This window comes from Parambassis ranga, chromosome 12, assembly GCF_900634625.1.
Source record: "Parambassis ranga chromosome 12, fParRan2.1, whole genome shotgun sequence".
Lineage (NCBI taxonomy): Eukaryota > Metazoa > Chordata > Actinopteri > Ambassidae > Parambassis > Parambassis ranga.
In genome coordinates, this window is record NC_041032.1 from 16,167,339 (window position 1) to 16,187,845 (window position 20,507).

The window sequence follows — 20,507 nt, forward strand, 5'->3', positions numbered from 1 at the left end:
TTGCATCAGAAAAAAATAAAATGCTGTTTGTAACAAAATGGCGGAAATCCAAAATAAGTTAATTAATAAAAGTAAACATTTGACAAATTACAAGACATTTAATTATTGATTAATTATTGTATTTTCATGTTTTTCTATTGATATAAACATTGTTTAGTTTTTAAAGTCATTTCAGTGATAATACTTTGATATAAATAGATTTTTTAAAACAAACACTGTGAATGTGTTCAGTAAAGTTTAGAGTGAGTCACTGAGCCTCATCACAAACATGGCTGCTGTGGGCGGCGTCCTGCTGGATCACACTGTCATGTTAATGTGTGTTAATGTCGTCGCTGCACTGATGATGCAAATGAAGGTTTTGTGATGCTGAAGACGCCTTCAGGGCGGAGGGAGGGGAGCGGCGACCTTTGACCTCCTGATACTGTAAAAACACAGAGTCAATGAACCCCACCATCACCGCTACACACACACAGGCACATAGGCGCACACACAGGCACATAGGTGCACACACACACAGAGGTCATGGTTCTGTGTTTTTAGGGTGAAATCCGGCTTTTCTTGTTTTAAATTAACTTGATCGATGACAAACATCAGAGAACTCTACTGAACCCCAGGAGTGTTTTTACAGTGTAACAGTAGCTCGATCAGAAATTCATGTTCATCCATATGAAGAGAAGGCAGTGAAAACATGACATAACACAGATTTATGTTTAACTATTGATCCTTATCCTCCTGTGGTGTTCCACTCTGGTTAACCTCTGCCCTCACACACACACACACACACACACACACACACACAGCGTTCCTCTGGGTGGAGATAAGACACAGAGGCTGCGCTCTGCATTGTCAGTTTATTGGTCCACACACTGATTACATCTGATCACACTGTAATATTGATAATCGTCAGTATAAGTAAAAATCACATTCTGTCAGTGTTCAGTGTCCTGATCGCTCGCCTGCACTCAGGACGTCATGGAGCTCCTGAACACTGATTAATTAATAGAAGGAGGTGATGGGGGACTCTGAGTGATCAGTAATCCTGTTACAGAACTGATTAGATCAGGAGGGAGGCCTGGAGGCCGGAGATATACCTGCATCCTGTGTGATACCGGAGGGCTCCACTAGAGGGCAGTGGAGAAAAATAACTCTGTTTCCTGTCATACATGTCACCTACACACAGGAAGTGATGTTAAATGACCACTAACTAACTTCTGAACTGTCTTTGATGACACATTTATACCGCCGGCGGCCATCTTTAGCAACACAAAATGTTAAGCCGCTACACAGGCCAGTTAAATTGGTTCTGATTGGTTTGGAATAAATGGCCTTAAAGACGACTTCCTGATTATAAGATAAATGGGCGGAGCTGAAGTCATGTGACTCAGATACAGGAAGTAACTCTCATTTTTAAACCTGCTTTAAAGATATAAATAAAATACCTACATGGCTAGGAGCCACCTTTAACAACAGAAACAGCTGTGATTAGTTAGCTTGGATGTTTTCACTGCTAGCTTCCTAAAGGGGCGGGGCAGAGCTGTGTCACATGACACACACAGGAAGTCAGTGCACCATCGTGTTTCTTGTTGTTGGATTAGTGAGGATGTTTCCGGCTCAAGACCGTGGCTTCCTAAAGGGGCGGGGCAGAGCTGAAGCCATGTGACACAAATGCAGGAAGTGACCTCTTTGATTATGTAAATTAGATATCTACGCAGCTAGCGGCCAATTTGAACAACAGTTCACTTAAGATGGGGGTGATGGAGAAGCCTGAGTGACACACACAAGTGAGCGCTCCGAGTGACGGCAGCAACACGGCGCCATCAGCAGGTATATCTCAGGCCAGCCTGTCCTGGCTCCTCTGTGAATGACAGCTGTCACCGGATCGCTTCAGAGCTGCCCGGCTCAGTTTTATGTGCTCGACTAGCTATAAACACAACATGCTGTCCTCACAGGTGCAAAACACTGAATCACAGGCTGGGACCTCAGAAATCAATAAAGATGCACGACGACACCCGACGTATTATTATCATGCAGTTAAATACCATCTACAGCAGAACTGTCATAACCACAAGAAACTGCAAACGCACACCAACGGCGGGATTATAATTCAACCACTGTCATAGTCTCACAGAGAGTCGATAGGGAGCGACGGTAACATGTCAGCATGCTGCGGGGTTTTCACCGCCTCACGGAGCGGCTCGGAGGCGTCGGATCGAGGGGTTAACTACACTCCAGAGTGAGAGAGGAGAAAACAACAAAAAAACCCCACTGAAATACAAAACAGACACACAATCAACTACACCCACGGTGGGGCTGGTAGTTCAGCTCAGGCAGGCAGAGAAACAGCCACTGGGAACACAGGTGGGAGCCATGCTCGTCATAAAAAAGGAGAAAGGGTTAATAAATATACTGTACAGGGAAAAAGAGCACAACGATACACGGCAGCCATGATTATACCAGAAGTAAGGAAAGAATAGAAGAAGTGAAAGGGTTAATCTGGCCCCGGCGGTGCAGAACAGGTGGTGTCCAGCTGTGCTGCAGCCACAAACAGGCTTTAAGAGTTTACTTGCAGCCGATTGGCCGTCTGTGGCGGCGGCCGGCGATTTGGCGATGGGAGACAGAGAGAGAAGAGCGAGGTGGGTGTGCAGAGGCCACCATCATAAAAATCAGGTCCCGCCTATAACCTCCACCCTCCTCCTTCATCCACCTGCACCTCTCTCTCTCAGCGCTGATTTCCTGCTGTCGGATCATCACGTCCTCCTCCTGCTCCTCCTCAGAGCGCCTGGAGAACCAAAGAGAAGGAACGTAAAGGTAAAGCAGAACCTGAGGTCGTTAAACTTCCCCAGTTCTTCCCCAGACTGATCTAGCAGCGAACAAAGGAACAAACTGTAGAACAGGATAAATGCAGTGTAGCTTCATCTGCTGCTAACTGTACATTAACTAGTAATGTTATCATTAGCAAAATAACAGCAGCAGACTACTGGCTAACATACTTAGCTAAAGTCAACAATTTAGGCAACTGCTGCGTGGCTAAGACCCCGTTCATGATGGGGACATCAATCCAGCTAGAGCAGGATTCGGGCCGTGTCTGGATTGATTTCAGTCCCCCTCTCCGAGGTGGATCTAGCCGGATTGGTTTACCAGACCATGTTTGTTTTTTCATGGTAAGATTAGCGGGAAACTAAGCTATGGTTAGCATGCTAGCTGTAAAACTCTCATCATAACAAGTTTGTTTAAGTTTAAGTGTCTTTGTACAAATGTCATCTCTTGCCTGTGTGTGTGTGTGATGATGATGGTGTGTGTGTGTGTGTGTGAGATGGTGTGTGTGTGTGTGATGATGTGTGTGTGATGATGTGTGTGTGTGTGTGTGTTGTGAGATGATGTGTGTGTGTGTGTGTGATGATGTGTGTGTGTGTGTGTGATGATGTGTGTGTGTGTGTGTGTGTGTTTTGTGGTACCTCATCCCTGCAGCGGTGCAGCCGGAGCTCCTGAGCAGTGGAAGTGGACGTTTTGCCACCGGCTGTCCCTGCGGTGCCACACCCTGGTCTCCTCTGATTGGCTGGAGCGCGGACGGCCCTGCCCGTCCACAAACTGCGTCAGGCGGATGTAGGCGATGCAGGCGGCCTCGTCTCCGATCAAGTGCACGTGAGGGTTGAGGATGGTGGTGTGGATGGGTTTGCTGTTCTTAGAGAGGACTGAGGGCAGAGAGGAGTCCCACTTCAGGATGTGAATATTTCATGAAGGTGTGTATACATAAAACGTCATATATAATCCAGGCAGCATGAATAGTTAATCTGCATCTTACGATTGTCAAAGTAGAACCTGTGGAAGTCCATCCCCTCCACCAGGTTCCCCAAACCTTCAGGCTCGAAGGAGGTCAGGCCGGGGTCGCAGATCTTCCTGTAAAAACATGAAAACGTTTTTAAACACACCTCCCCGAACACGCACACCTAACGCACCACCAACAAATATGACACAAAAACAACGGTAATCCAAAACACCAGATAATCCCAGCCTCGGTTTATATGACGTTTATGAATAACTCCATAATCTGGTCATATTAACTCACTCTGAGGTTCGACTCATGACTTAATTAAGTCTGACTTAACTGACTCAGTTTTCATGACTCGTGATTAGTAACTCAGGATTTTAACTCACAGACTCAGTCCCTCAGAGACTCATGGATGTGATATTCACTCACTTTTTGTTCGACTTAGTATCTCCGCAGACCTTCTCTTCCTCTCTGTACCTCTAAACTCAAAGTATTGACTTTTTGATTTCCACATAAATGTAAGAAGTTTGACTCAAGCTCAGACATTTTACTTTGACTTCCAGCAGTAACTCCTGACTTAGTATCCTGACTTACACTCACACAAAACTGCGACGTCTAAACTCATTAATCTGACTTCCTGTCTCATAATACGCCCTGTATCATAAACTATCATAAACTCAGGTTCTGACCCATCATCTCTCAGGTTTTGACTCATAAGTTACAGTGTTGGCCTAAAATTCGGACTCTAAATTTGGAGCCTCAGCTCGACCCACTGACGGCCTGGATTTGGACTGAGTGTTTATTTTTAAACCCCTGAGATGTCCCTCAGTGCGGATGCTCTCCACGCCGCCCCCCCCCCCTCTCACTCAGGCATTATTCTTAATTATATGTGAGGTAGAGCGACGGAACAATGGCTGTAATTACTCTTTAATCTTTTAATACAACACATTGGTACGTCACTCAGATTAATGGCTCTCTGTGGCTTTGAGTCCACTCTGTGGGGCTAAACATGCACTTCTCCTGGTCTGCATGGACTCACGCGTAGGCCTCGAAGTCTCCATTGTTGATGGCTTCGATCAGCTGCTCCGTGATCTTTATGATCTCCTGTTTGCGAGCTGCAGAGAGGACACACACACAGAGTTACAGAGGTCTCTGACAGACAGCGGTCCTGCTGCTGGACGCTCACAGACATCGGGCTCTCACTCACCTCCCTGCTTGTTACTCATTGTAGGTCAGTCATCGCTCTCATCCGTGACTCTCGGTCAAATCTCCTCCATGACACACACAGAAACTCCTTCACTACTTCCACCCTGCATGTCTACATGTGTCCTGCTTTTCAAAATAAAAGCCCCTGTCGCTGCTGCTGCTGCTCCACCTCCATCCAACATTCATCATATCTCCTGTTTGCATGTGAGGCTGCTTGAGCTCATCACGCTATTCTTGTCCCAGCCCTTCAGATCAGATTTACTGTGTCCTTCTCCACTCGCTGCCTCCCTGCACTGAGAGGAAGGCTTAGCTCGCTCTGACCGACGCTCTTCCTCCCTCTCCCTCCCTCTCTCTCTGTTTTATAATGTCACTCTATCATGAAGTCCTTTCATTATCCTTTATTATGATGTTATGATGAGACAACCTACAATTAAAGGGCCAGTACATTTAAACCCTGTTATTATATAAATAAAAAAGTTATTTGGACATTAAAGGCACTGAGGTATGACGCTGTTAGCATTAGCAGGACTAGTTTTTAGTGTGATTTCGCATTTAGCTTTTGTCATGTGTGGTACTCCTGAACATACATTTCATAAATATGGAGCTTAGCACAGATTAGCATTTAGCGGTACCACGTAGCATTAGCGTGTATTTTCCTCTCCAGTGTGATGTAGCATTGTCTGATTTCTGTAGCGTAACAAATCAATAAGGCCGACTGTGATTCTGAAGGGTACAAATATGCTACATTCATGTTAGCTAATGCTACAACTCTACAAGTCCAGTGTCCTCGCTTCAGCCTCTTGAATTAAACCGACCCGGATGACTGAGAATCTTCATCCTGGTATTTCTTTTTCCATTTTTAGCTTAGCATAGTTGAGGCTATGCAGGTTAGCATTCGGTGTTTTGATGTTTACTTGGCTCTCCAGTGTAAATTAGATTTAGTTAACTTGGTTGATTTTTTGTTGTTCCATATAACTTGAGCATGCTACATTCATGCTAACAGCTGCTAGCCCTGAGTGTGTGTTGTGTGATGTTTGACGCTGCAGGTGTGTGTGTGTCGTACCTTTCACATCCTCATCTTCAATAGTGGTGTTGCTGCTGTCAGAGGATTCCTGCTGAGTACAGAAACAAACATGGTGATCACCACAGACACACACTCTGAGACGTACACACACATGAATGCATGCACACACACACACACTGCAAACACAACAACATACGGCTCCACCGTCACACCAAAGAACTCCTCCTGTCTACACACCATGCAGACACACACACACACACACACACAGGGTTAATCTGCTGTAATCTCAGATGCAGATCTCTGAACACAGAGGGGCAGCACACGACCAGGAAACACCTCACAGCTGCAGCGCCTCACACTCTCTCGTGCAGACACACACCGAGATGCACACAGACACAAAGAAATCCCACACAGGCGCAGACGGAGTGAAGACGAGGATGAAGAAATGAGGAGATGGAGGAAGAGGAGGAGGAGGAGGATGTACCTTGATCCCATCTACTGGATTATGGATAACAGTAGTCTGAGGCTCCTGGATGGAGAGAGAGAGAGAGGAGAAGGTGGGCGAGGGGGAGAGTGGAGGTAATAAATGTTTGATGATGACATCATGAGGAAGAGCAGCAGAGTTCGGGGTCACAGTGAAGAAGGAGTTCATGATAAAGGATAAATGATTATTAATCTCTCACCTTCCATCAAAGTAAACATCATGTGTAAACACACAAATATAAGGTGTGTGTGTCACACACACACACACACACACACACACACACACACCCTGCATTTAAAGACCAAAGAACCTGAAACACATCCTGCTCCCCCTCTGCTGTCAACACAACTCCATGAGGAGCCCAACATCCTGCCGCCCTGAGAAGACCACCAACAGCAGATTAATCCGCCACTGAAAATAGTCCCAGCCGAAGGAGTTTACACGATGTTTAACTTATGAAAATAAAGATAAGTATTCAGCTGGATGAGTCAGAAACAGTTTATCACAGGAAAAAGTCCAGTTAAGGAGGAAGTAATTAGTAATAAAGTTTTATATTTTAATCACTGAAATGTTTAGTTTCCTTCATTCTCCTCACAGATCTGACCTTTTAAAATAACTTTTTAAACTCTGGATGTGTTTGGAGGTTTAGTCCTCACAGGTCCAGCAGCTGTCTGCTCTGATCACACAGATCTGGACGTTTTCCGGTGGTTTAACGTGGAGGAAGCTCAGAGGAAGAGAACAGTAAACGAGTGGAGAGAGAATCAGGCCACGAGAGCTAGGCTGACACCTGGTGGCAGGACTGAGGAACAACAGGACTGGATGGAGTCTGGACTTTAAAGACCTCCAGGAAGAAAATCAGAGCGAGAGGAAGTGTTTCTATAAAAGCTGCAGTCAGAAGATACATCTGAACAACTACCACACACACACACACACACACACACCTCACACATACACACACACACACCACACACACGGTGTGGACAGACGGACGGACACAGAGCTGTACCAGTGCAGCGGAGGGGACGTTGCCTTTGGGACTGGTGACTATGCTGTTTCTGGTGCTGTTAGTCTGCGGCTGTGCAGGAAACACAAAGTGCTGCATTAGTGCTCAGTGACAACAGTGAGAGGCGCCACCTGCTGGCGGTGCAGGGTGTGGTGACAATAAAACAGGTACACAAGAACTGTGTGAGGAGAGGACGCTGGACGTCCTGGATCCACACATCTGACCCCACAGGGTCCATCAGACAGAAAGCTGGAGACTCTGATCATCACGCTGAGTTTGACCCAGTTTGAAGGCGTGTCAAGGCGTGTCAGGACATGTCGGGACTTGTCAGGGCGTATGAGGGCGTGTCAGGACTTGTCAGGACCTGTCAGGACTTGTCAGGACCTGTCAGGGCGTGTCAGGACATGTCGGGACTTGTCAGGGCGTATGAGGGCGTGTCAGGACCTGTCAGGACCTGTCAGGGCCTGTCAGGGCGTGTCAGGACATGTCGGGACTTGTCAGGGCGTATGAGGGCGTGTCAGGACATGTCAGGACTTGTCAGGACGTGTCAGGACCTGTCAGAACCTGTCAGGGCCTGTCAGGGCGTGTCAGGACATGTCGGGACTTGACAGGACCTGTCAGGACCTGTCAGGACGTGTCAGGACCTGTCAGGATTTGTCAGGACCTGTCAGGACGTGTCAGGACTTGTCAGGACAAAACTCACTACAAATACAAGAAAACATTTGAGATTTTTCTCGGACATCTTTTTGGATGTTTTACACAAAAACAGTCACATTTATGAGAAGAACTATTAGAGTGTGTTAAAGTTTGTAAAGCTCAGCCCTGACACGTCAGCGAGCTCAGTCTGATCGTTCATGTCTCCCTGCTCGCTCTCTGGCAGATGGCAGACTGAACCACTGACAGCTGTGCACCTCTGGAACATCTGTCACATACAGAGACACAAGCAGCCATTTTGACTCACATCATCACCGTTAATGTAACCCAGCAGAGTGAAGGACAGTCAGCTGGCTCACACACACACAGTGACATGCTGAACACACCATGCTCGTTGACATGTTGTTGTTGGTGACCCCATCACCATGGTAACCACGGAAACAGCAGAGACGCTTGTTGTTTTGACTCATGTGTGACATTAAAGAAACAAACATGGTCATAACAGCTGATTGGATGAACCCAATATCAGGAGCTACATTCAACCAATCAGATCAAAGAGGAAACAACCAGCTGCTGAGACTCACTGACAGCTAGCATGTAGCAGTTAGCATGTGTGTAGAGGACTGTATGAGCATAAAGTCGAACTTGATTCAACCCCAGCTCAGAGCCAGAAGCCTGGAAGGTGGAATTGTGGGAGAAAAAATACTTTGTTCTTTGGTTGTGTGATCTCCTCTCTCTCCTCTCTCTCCTCCTCCTCCTCCTCTCTCCAGCACCCTCCCTCCTTCCTCCTCTTCCTTGTGTGACTTGATGCTAATCTCAGATTATTTCCCACCAGATGGTTAATCTATCATTACATAATCACAGCTTCTCCCCTGCTGCCGTCACAGAGTGCACTCAAACATGGCTGCAGACTCCCCACACCTCATAACACAACCTGCTGCTGTGTGTGTGTATCAGGGATAAACACAACACAGATTTATTAACATCACCCACTGAATGATTTCAGGGAGCAGCAAACTGCACAATGAGCACTAATGTGGAGACACGCACATTTTAAAATACCACAGCAGCAGCAGCAGCAGCAGCAGCGTCCTTATTTTGTAATGAAAGCAGCAGATTCTGCTCCGTCGCCTGAAGGAGTACTGAACTATCATCACAGTTCCAGGCTGTAGAGATGGAGGTTTGTGAAAATTGATCCTCAGCCCTCCAGGCTCCAGGCTCTGAGCTGGTGCTGAACCAGGTTGGTTCTGTCCAATCAGAGTCCAGTCAGGAAGTGCTGTCAGTTCTGTCCAATCAGAGTCCAGTCAGGAAGTGCTGTCAGTTCTGTCCAATCAGAGTCCAGTCAGGAAGTGCTGTCAGTTCTGTCCAATCAGAGTCCAGTCAGGAAGTGCTGTCAGTTCTGTGTCTGTTGCTTCATGAAGACTTTTCTGCTTTGATCAGTTTGTTTCAGTCAAAGTGTCTTTATGCTCATATTGTCCTCACATAGACACAACAGTCCTCTACACACATGCTAGCTGCTACATGCTAGCTGCTACATGCTAGCTGCTACATGCTAGCTGCTACATGCTAGCTGACAGAGCCTCAGCAGCTGGTTGAGTTTCCTTTTTGCTCTGATTGGTTGATATTAGCTGTTCTTTTTCTCTACTACACCATCTAGTGGGTCAAAGTGACATTACACAGTTCTCACTTAGGATGTTCTGTCAGTTCTTGGATGGATCAGTAGCTAAATATATAAATTAATTGTATTTCTTTTACCTTCCACATATAAGATAATGTGTGACAGTGTGTCTGCACTGTAACGTGTGTGAAGACGTATTGTCGCTCCATGTGTATGAACTTCTCTGAAACCTTCCACACCTGAAGCCTGGTTTATTTTCCTGCGTTGACTCGATGGCGTTCCCCGACGCCACCGTGAACTCTTCAAACTTCTGCATCGAGGCAGGTTTCACACGCTCTGCGGCGCCGCAGGGGGCCACAGGGAGGCACGCCGTCGATTCAACGCAGAAGGATAAAACAGACCTAAGACAACCGGTTCAGCTCCTTCAGTGTGATACAGCATGCAGACACACAGACGAGTCTGTGACTTTAAAAAACTGTAATCAGATTTCTGCTGTATTATTCATCATGTTTCATTCTAGTTGATACTTATGTGGTCAAACCATCAGTTAATGAGTGGAGTAACTGATCATCGTTTGCAGCCATAGTGATGATGATAAACTGGCCTTGGTGATCCATAAGATTTAAAGTTCATCTTCTCATTTACTGACAGCACTGTTTAACAACACGAAACATGCAGCAACAGACACCAAACCTCTGCCTCTGGAGCCAAACACAACATCCATCCAACGCTGCATCACCGCACAAAGTCAGACCAACCTCCAAAACATCCAAACATCCAGATATTTATGGGAAATCAGAGAGTGGAGGAAGCAGGAAGAGACGGGGTGGCTCACCTTCACATCAGCCTTCTTGTTGAGGAGACTCTTGGCTGCTGCAGAGAGGCAGAAGGACACACCTTCAGATGGAAGCGTACACATCATACACCTTCAGACACCACAACAGCAGCTGCAGACTCTCTCATGCATGCAGGCGCAGAAAAAACACACACACACACTTCACCTGCTCACCAAACTGAACATGCAGGACACACAAACACACACAGACTGATCAGCGCTCCACACTTCCTCCCTTTAAGAGCAGAAAAAACACACAAAACACCCCCCTGCATGCTGTGAAAAGACACACACACACACACACACATATTAAAAAAAATCTCCATCCAACTGGCACCTCCTAACCCTGATCCACTGCCCAAAGCATTAGATAAGCAGCGGGGCAGGAGGGGGAAAAAGTCAAACTAATTCTCCATATAATCCACACACACACACACATATACATGCAGATGCACACAGGCACCGGATTAGGAGTGAAAGCATGAGGGAGGAGATGCAGGTGTGTGATAATGGGTTTGTTAATCTGGAGAGTAGGCTGGATTACTTTCCACGCTTCATTGATGGGCCTGAATCAGTGTAGCAGGTCACAAGGGCAAAAATAAACCTGTGTGTGTGTGTGCTCGTGCTCAGGAAAAGGAAGAAGACGCACAAACAGCAGCTGACAGTAATCCCGCTCGCCGAGGCTCTGACAGAGAATGTTTCATGTTTCTTTGCAGCTCATGCTTCAAGAAATCACACACACACACACTCACTCACACACACACACACACACACACTGCATGCGATGTGTCGTGCTCCCTCTGCGGGGAACAGAGGATGTCTGAGCAGTAAGACTCTCCTCTCATGAGGCTGCTTACCTTGGCAAACATGGGAGGAGCGTTAGAGGAGGGAGGGAGAGAGAGACAGATTAAACCAGCCCAGAGATTTCAGTTTAATCACATCTGCCGCCGGCTCGGTGGGTAAAAAGGAAGGAAGTGAAGTCTAAAGACCGGCTGCAGCGAGGAGGCGAGCTGGGCTTACCTTGTTCCACGATGCCGGCGGTGGTTCCTGCCACAGCGCTGACGGAGGCCGGAGCCGTAGTCTGTCGACCCACTGAAACACACGGCGGCTAATTAACGGCAAGATGTGGACTAAAGGCTTATTCATCTGTGTGTGACTGTCAGGGCCACAAATACAGAAACACAAGAGGGAGAGATAATCCAAGGAAACTCTCCTACAATAAAAACATATTATAACATATTATATATATTAACATATTAAAGTCTATGAGACTATGAGGGAAAGACATTCATATCAAAATAACAAATAGTAAACAAAGCTGGACATTTGACAGAAAGCCGTCTGCAGCTCTGTCATGTTTTTGTATGTCTGACACTATGACAGGGATATCTGGGTGCTGATTTATGACCTCAACACTAGATGGCAGTAAATCCTACACAGCGGTCCTTTAAAGCAACAAACAGACCAGATGAGCCCGTGTGTGTCTCTGGCTGTGATTAACGGTACTTCAGATCCATCAGCTGAACCAAACCATCGACTCTGCAGCGTTTGCTGCTGCCTGTAACCCCGCCTGCTGCGTGTGTGAGAGTGTGAAGACATGGCAGAAGACAGATGGCTTGTCATCCTGTCCTCCTCTCTCCTCGCACTCACCAGAGAAGTTCCTGGAGACGAGCATGGTGGTCAAAATGGCGCCCTGAGGAGGAAGAGGAGGAGATGGTGGTCAGCCTGAAGACAAGCTGTCATGAACCGAACATGTTACATAAAATGTTTTGAATTTCTGATTACTAATATGGGTCAAGACCACACACGTTTCAGCGGCAGAGGAAGCTCTTTCTGTTCTGCTAAGCTAGGCTACTTAGCTTTAAGCACAAAAGAGTCTGATTATGCATCTTTAACATGATGCATTATTTTAGTGCAAACTAACTTATTGGACTTATTGGACACAGGAAAGGAGATAAATCAGCTTTATCTATGCTAGCCCCAGCTTTTTGGGACCAAACCCGGCGTGCAGTGTAAACACCGTGTGTCTTTTAGCTCGGTGTAACTTTATTATTCGCCTTTATTCGTCTTCACGGTGACACAGTTTGGATTCAGACCGTTCGGGCGGCTTCACACCTTGAGTTTCCTCCTGGCGTTGAACTTCTTCAGGCACTCCACCGTCTCCTGTCTGTGCATCATGGAGGCCACTGTGGAGCGTTGCTGTGGGGAGACGGAGAGAGAAGCTGAAAATAAACGTGCCGCTCTGACAGTGACAGCTTTATGTGGGCAGGAGCTGCCACGCTCTGTGGAAGCTGCAGATTCCGGAGCCTCTTTAGGCAGCAGACCCTACTCAGGCTCTGTGTGTCCTGACGGCCGTCACTGCTCTCCACAGTGATTGTTATGCAGCACACCGACATGAAGAGCAGCACAACTTTTATAAATGCTCTCCTCCTGATGAGGAGTTGGAGTCCCTGAGATGTGCTGCTGCTGTGGAACACACCGCCCACGACCAGCTGACCCGGCGTCTGATCGCATGTTTGGGAGCAGATGGAGCAGATGTGTGGCAGCTCGGGGCAGATGTTCCTGACCTTACTGTCAGAGGATTTTACTCAAGTAGTTGTTGGGACCATGAAACATGATCTGCTACTTACGCAGACCCATGGATGCTTCAGAGCCTCCTGGGCAGTGATCCTCTTGGCGGGGTTGATCGTCAGCATCTGGTTGATCAGATTTTTAGCCTCCGGAGTCACCGTGTCCCACTCTGGGGAAGGAAACTGAAGCGCACACAGACACACACACACACAGACACACACACAGTGAGCCCACAGACACACACACACAGTCAGCCCACACACACTTCAAACACCGCGCTGTGTGAGGTTCAGAGTCGGAGCGGTGGGCTCACATCATACGCTCCAGCTTTGATCTGCTGGTAGAGTTTGTGCTGGTCCTCGTCCCAGAACGGTGGGTACCCAACCAAAAGGATGTAGAGGATCACGCCTACACACACACAACAAACACAAACACCACCTTAATGTGAGTGACAGGCCAGGCGGCGAGGAGGCGGCGGCAGAGGACACACACAGAGCTTACCGCATGCCCAGATGTCCACAGGTTTCCCGTACGCCTCCTTCCTCAGCACCTCTGGAGACAAGTAGCCCGGAGTCCCTGCAAAACCTGCACTCGAGCACAGAGACCAGCACTGATCAGGATCGAAGATTTTGTATTGATGGTGAGAGCTCTCACTCCAATGATTATTCACCATCATACACATGAACATAACCACACAATGAGACAAGCGGCCAGGACAAAGTCATGTGACTTTCAGTAACTGTATTCTGTATTCTGTCGGTACATGTAATCTATTACTTCCCAACACTGATGATTAGATAACAAAACAGTGATTTGTTATTGATTAAGCCATAGGAGATTATCTGAACCAGCAGCAGACACACTGACGAAGAAGCTACAGGAAGCTGTGTCACAAATCAACAGAGAATCAAATGACTCAGGTCTGAAAACTCTTGCTGATCTGAAGAAGTTTTATGGAGTGATTTCAGTCGAGTGCATTATGAAAACGATGCTTAATGTGCAGGCCGAGCTTTCAGCTTCACTACACGTCTTCACGCTGGCTCCAGATCCAGGAAGAACATTTAGACCACTCAGCTCAGAGAGCGCCACAAATCCTGCAGGAAGGCTTGCAGCCCTGAGTGTGTGTCTGTGTGTGTGTGTGTCTCTGTGTGTGTGTGTCTGTGTGTGTGACCAGCACTGTGTGTGTGTGTGTGTCTGTGTGTGTGAGTGTGTGTGACCAGCACTGTGTGTGTGTGTCTGTCTCTGTCTGTGTGTCTGTGAGACCAGCAATGTGTGTCTCTGTGTGTCTGTGTGTGTGTGTGTCTGTGAGACCAGCAATGTGTGTCTCTGTGTGTGTGTGTGTCTGTGAGACAAGCAATGTGTGTGAGTCTGTGTGTGTGTCTGTCTGTGTGTGTCTGTGAGACCAGCACTGTCTGTGTGTGTGTGTGTGTGTGTGTGTGTGTGTGTCTGTGTGTGAGTCTGTGTGTGACCAGCACTGTGTGTGTGTGTCTGTGTGTGTGTGTCTGTGTGTCTGTGAGACCAGCACTGTGTCTGTGTGTGTCTGTGTGTGTCTGTGTGTGTCTGTGTGTGTCTGTGTGTGTCTTACCAAACCACGCCTGCTGCTCTCCTTGAACCTCGATGGCCAGTCCGAAGTCGGCCAGCTTCACGGCGGCGTTCTTACACTTGCTGGCCAGCAGCAGGTTCTCCGGCTGCAGGTGTAACACACACACACACACAAACACAGACACCAACTAAGCAGCTTCCTTTACAGAGACTTGTTAGAAATACTTTTCTGTATCATTCCTCAGAATTAAACACAGGATCAATCATCATCGGTTTAACTGCAGCATCTTAAAGCTCGGAGTGTTTTAATGTTTTATATTAGATCGGCCTGTTCAACCTGTGTGATGACTGCAGGACATTTTAAGGACACTTCAGACACTTTAACGCTGTGTTCTTATCGTTTATGTTTTTGTGTCTTTCTACAGCTGGATTTTTATTATTATTACTTTTCTAGTTTGTGTCTTTGTGTGTTTTAACTCGTTGTCTGCCTCTAAAGTCGTTTTGTGTCTCATTGTGGCCTTTTCCGGTGTTTTTGTAGCTTCGTTTTTTTTTTATTTGAGGATTACTGGAGTGGTTTTCCGTGCTCTACTGTTTATATTCTTGTGTTCAGCATGTTGAGCTTCTTCCTTCTTTGGTTGTTATTAGAGTTTAAAAGAACAAGTGTCAGACCACTGATAGAAGCAGCTAAACCCAGATCAAGAGACTAAGAATAGCCACACACACACACACACACACACACACACACACACAGCCTGAGACAGACAGATGGGACTTTAAAATGTGTATGAGGCTTTTTTTGCCATTTGTTTACTTGAGGACCAGACAGCTTGTCTGTTTGTAAAAGTCGTATCTCTGCTACTCAGACACTGATGTAACACACACACACACACACACACACACACACACACACACACACACACACACACAGCTCTCTGCAGATTGATCAGTGCAGGGGTCTTTACAGAAACAGCTGTGGGACAGACAGCGTGTCGCCCTCTGCTGGCTGACTGTGAGAAACCTTTGAATCATTTATTTTCATCTAATTCAGAATGAAAGATAATGTTTATTTTATGATATTTATATCTATTATTGTTATTACTGAACAGGTCGATTACATCAGGAAAGCAGAGGTTGGTGTTTGGTGTTTTTAAAACACAAATAAAATGTTAATACATTTTACTTCCAGCACTATGAGAAACTGTAAACTAGTTGTAAGGACACAAAGTGTTTATCAGTGTATCTGAACAGTCAATCATTTGTTTAACATTCAACTTTCCAATAAAACCTCAAGTCTGGATCAATAAATCCAGACACTCACATGCACATGACGCCATGCACGACGTGCACAAACATGATGCTGTTAAAAACTCACTGTCACTGCACTTACCAGCTGTCAGCATCTAAAACCAGCACACAAAACACAGCACGATGGACACACACTGACACACAGACACACACAGACACTGACACACACACACACACACAGACACACAAAGACACACACACACACACAAAGACACACTGATACACACACACAAAGACACATTCTGGCATACACATACACACACTGACACTCACAGACACACACAGACACAGAGACTCACAGACACACACAGACACACACACACACACACACACACACTGACACACACAGACACACACACTGACACACACACACACTCCCCTGCAGGTGACTCACCTTCAGGTCTCTGTGTACCACCCCCATCTGATGGCAGTGGAGCACGGCCTCCAGGATCTGCTGGATGCAATGACTGCATGCAAACAGCAGGGGGAGCAGGTTAGTCTGAACACATTCAGCCCCCCCCCCCCCCATGCAGAGGCAGCAACACACAAACACACTGCAGTCACACACACACAGAAGTGTGAAGAGCAGCCCTGTGTGTGGCTACGGGAGGAAAAGGTGTGCAGGTTTCTATTTTCTGTTTTGAGGAGTGCCAACGGTTAGTCAGGCTGTGTAGGAGTGAGCTGCAGCTCCGTGTGGGAGACTCTCAGTCTAACCTGTGTAATTTATTCAGAAGCAGCAGCAGAAAGATTCAGCTGAAACACACACTACTGCTGCTGCTGCTGCTCCACTGACCTCCATCACCACATGCTCCTGTCTGCTCGGACAGGAAACTGCCAAACTACTTCAGACCCATTAAAAGAGTGCAACAAGAGTCCAAGACGGACGGACAGCAGGCACAGGCTGGTGCTCTGATCCACAGGCAAAACACATGAAAACAGGCAGAGGAACACAGACACACACACACACCTTGAGGTCCCTGTGCACTATGTCATGCTGGTGGGTGTAAGACACACTGTCTAGAATCTGATGGATACAGTGACTGTGGAGACAAAAGGACAGGGTGAGCATACAGAGAGGAAGAGCATGGAGCCTCTGACAGGTTCAGGATGAGGAGGAAGAGGAGATGGGTTTATCTGTGCCTGAAGCACACATCAATCTTTGTGACATCAACAAGTAATCAATCCATTCCTCTTTGTATCGCTCATTTTTTCACAGAATGGAGAAGCAGGAGGAAGAGGAGAAGAGGATGATGGTGTGAAAGATGATGATGGGAGAGAAGAAGAAGGAGAAGAAGAGGAAGAAGCTGGAGAAGGAGTAGAGATGAAAAAGAAGAAGAACATGATGAAGTGATGAAGAGAAGGAAGCAGTAAGAGCAGGAGGATGAGGCGAAAAAGGAGATGATGATGATGATGATGGTGATGATGACAAATACGAAGCAGAGGAAGAGAAGGAAGAAGAAAACGAAGAGGAAGAAGTTGGAAGAAAGGTGAAGAAGAAAAAGAGAAGACGAGATCATGACGATGGTGAAGATGAAAAGAAGAAGAGGAGGAGGAGGACAACAACAAAGAATCAATAAAAGATCTATTAATGGATCATCATGACGAAGGCAGTAATCTGACAGACCGCTTCACAAATTCTGGACTCATAAAACATGAAAAGTTCCAAACGTTCAGAGGTTCAGTCAAAAAATCTGTTTGTGGAGCAGAGAGTGAGGAAGAAGAGGAGTCTGAGTACAGATGGAGCAGAGAGAGGAGACTGTCAGAGAGACGCTGCTGGACAGGAATCAAAGTCATGCTCATCACACTCCCACACACACACATAAAGAGGAGAGGATGACGGCAGATGAAAGAAGAGCAGAACATCAGAACTGAGCGTCTGTTTCCAGCAAACATCAGGTTCATCTCTGCTGCTTCCACCTCAGCTGGACACACGAGACGATCAGAGCGTTTCTACCAGGAGACATAAGACTGAACTGTGTTTAAACTGAGGGAAGAAGTCTGAACTCTGCTAAGCTAAGCTAAGCTAAGCTAAGCTAGCTGCTGCTCATTTACACAGATCAGAGTCCGTCAGCAGATCTGTCCAAAAACCTATAAAACACACATTAACGTGGTCTGAAACGATCGCACAGAGAAAATTAAACCAGCAAATATATCTTTGTGCAAAAAACACATGTACGGGGAACAAATATGAGATTATTGGGAGGAAATGTATACGACAAAAACACACAGAATTATAAACAGACCGCGTACATGTACAGAAATAAGAAGAAGAAGAATATCTGGAGGCATGTGTCTGATCCCTGTCAGTCTCTACATCACCTGTAAATCAGGGTTAGGGTCTTAATTACCATGTCGTCACCATGGTAACAGCTCCCACCCCTCCTCATACAATATGAAGTACAGACTGAAATGTGCTCCTGTTGCTAAATCAGTGCTACTGAAGTTACTGAGAGCTGGTGATGAAGAGCTCCTGTCAGCTCTGCTGTATGTAGGAACAGATCAGGCTCTGATCAGCTCCTCTGTGGTTCAATAAGACAATAAAAAGGTCCAGCTTTGATACACTGAAGGTCGGAGGAAGAAGGAAAAAACATCTAAGAGCTGTTAGTGTGCCTCCTCTTCCTCCTTTTCTGTCCCTTTCTTCTTCTTCTTCTTCTTCTCGCTCTCTCACCTCCACAAACCGCCTCCACAGTCAAATTGATTCTCCCTCCTGAGGGGGTTACAGCGTGGGCGTGTGTGCATTTGTTGTGTGTGTGTGTGTGTGTGTGTGTGTGTGTGTTTCCATCTGTCTGTAAATTCTGACTCTGCTGCTCGACCTCCATTTGTGATTCAGTTCACAGAGAAGCTGCGCAGAGGTGTGATCCATCAGAGCTGCAGCCAACAACACAGACGTGTCAAAGCTCAGTGTGTGTGTGTCTTAATGAGAGGAACCAAACTCTGCTGGGCTGCTGGAGGACTGCAGAGGAAGAGGACTGACACATGGGGAGGAGGAAGAGGAAGATGAAGGAGGGGGGGGTTACCTGGCGTCTGCCTCACTGTAGTACTCTCTGGCCACGATATCCTCAAACAGCTCCCCTCCTGTCACCCTGAGAAACATAAAGATGGAGGTTAGAGAGCTGAGGAGGCGCACACACACACACACTCACACACACACTCACACACACTCACACACACTCACACACAGGAGGGGGATGTCCTCATTAGGGGGAAACCCCGGCTGCAGGATTCACTCCGACTGGGTTGCCATGGAGACTGGCTCCAGTGCGGGGGAGTGTATCTGTGTGTGTGTGTGTGCCGCAGGGAGGAAGGGGAGGTGTGTGTGTGTGTGTGTGTTGTTATGTAATGGGGGAACTGCCTTAGAAGTGAGGAGGGAGAGGATGAAGAACAGAAGAAGAACAGATGCGGATATATGGGAAAGTATATAAGGGAGGAGGAGACAGATGCAGCAGGGACTGAAGGGGGGGGGGCAGCACAGTATGGCATGGAAGGAGAAGAGGAGGAGGAGGAGGAGGAGGAGGAGGAGGAGGAGGAAGAGGAGTGAAAGCAGCTACTCACAGGTCAAAGAGGAGGTAGTGGAAGCCTTCCTCAGAGATACTGTCATGGAGACGCACTGCAAGGAAGCACCCAGATATGACATCATTAATAATCACAATAATAACCCTTATAATTAACCCTTAAACGCCTGTTCTGCATAAACCCTGAGTGTGTGTCTTTGTGTGAGTTCAGTGTGCAGCGTCTCACCAATGTTCGGGTGTTTGAGTAACCTGCAGATCCGGGCTTCTCTCTCCAGCTTCTGATGGTCTGTAAGACAGAAACACCACCCAGACTAACCTACACACACTCTCAAGGTGAGCGACAAGGACGCACAACACCTCCTCACATATGTTCTTATAAACACACAGATCAGAACAGCCTGCAGGACACATGTGTCCCAGATGTCCATTTAACCCTTTTTTTTGAGGAGAGGAAACACGGAAGCTAACAAGACGACAGGCGATGAGAGGTGAGGAGACACATGAAGAAAGAAGAGAGGACGTGAGGGACGGAAGAAAGAGAGGGAACAAGGACAGACATGGGAGGTGAGGAAACAGTAGAGGAGAGGAAATAAGTGGGCAAGGAAACAAGGAAGGAAACAAAGGAGAAAGTGAAGGAAAGAAGGATACAAGAGGACAGCAGTGAAGAAGGAAGTAAGGAAACGGCAGCAGACGAGAGGACGTCCAGCTGAGTTTGAGTTTCTGCTGTTCAGACGTCTGTGTCAGTCATAAAAAACTAAGATGGCGGAACACTTTAAACCCAGAGGAGCAGGCGGCAGGACGGACCAGGCTTCAGTTAAACATCCTGGATCTGATGTGAGCAGCTTTCATAAGGCTGCGCTGGGATCTGATCTCTCTGTGTAGTAATAACAGCATGGAGGCTATATTTAGAGGCTTCCATTATTGTTATATTTGTAGAGAGCCGTGCGTTACAGGAGCAGCTTGTAGTCGTGTGTTTGGGATTTC

General features: G+C 46.9%; 1 protein-coding gene across 1 annotated transcript; it reads right to left on the minus strand.

Annotated features, from left to right (window-relative positions):
- Positions 1-837: 837 nt before the first annotated feature.
- On the minus strand, positions 838-19,604 carry camk2b2 (calcium/calmodulin-dependent protein kinase (CaM kinase) II beta 2). Its single transcript, XM_028417167.1, has 17 exons — positions 19,564-19,604; positions 19,029-19,094; positions 16,406-16,478; positions 14,750-14,852; positions 13,666-13,749; positions 13,478-13,572; positions 13,224-13,346; positions 12,709-12,792; positions 12,244-12,286; positions 11,614-11,685; positions 10,594-10,628; positions 6,484-6,528; positions 6,039-6,090; positions 4,809-4,884; positions 3,803-3,897; positions 3,456-3,692; positions 838-2,779 (listed from the first exon to the last, which is right to left on the minus strand). Exons 3-16 carry the CDS (start codon positions 16,430-16,432, stop codon positions 3,457-3,459), a joined length of 1,170 nt encoding a protein of 389 aa, XP_028272968.1. The 5' UTR covers positions 16,433-16,478; positions 19,029-19,094; positions 19,564-19,604; the 3' UTR covers positions 838-2,779; position 3,456.
- Positions 19,605-20,507: the final 903 nt, after the last annotated feature.

What these genes read in the sequence shown, in the direction of transcription:
- camk2b2 (XM_028417167.1), bottom strand. Translation starts at nt 16,432, where the DNA reads ATGGGGGTGGTACACAGAGACCTGAAG. An exon ending in ATCCAGTAGATGGGATCAAG is followed by an intron (nt 6,091 to 6,483) that starts GTACATCCTCCT and finishes TTCTGTACTCAG; the next exon opens with CAGGAATCCTCTGACAGCAG. An exon ending in TGAAGATGAGGATGTGAAAG is followed by an intron (nt 4,885 to 6,038) that starts GTACGACACACA and finishes TCCTCTCTGCAG; the next exon opens with CTCGCAAACAGGAGATCATA.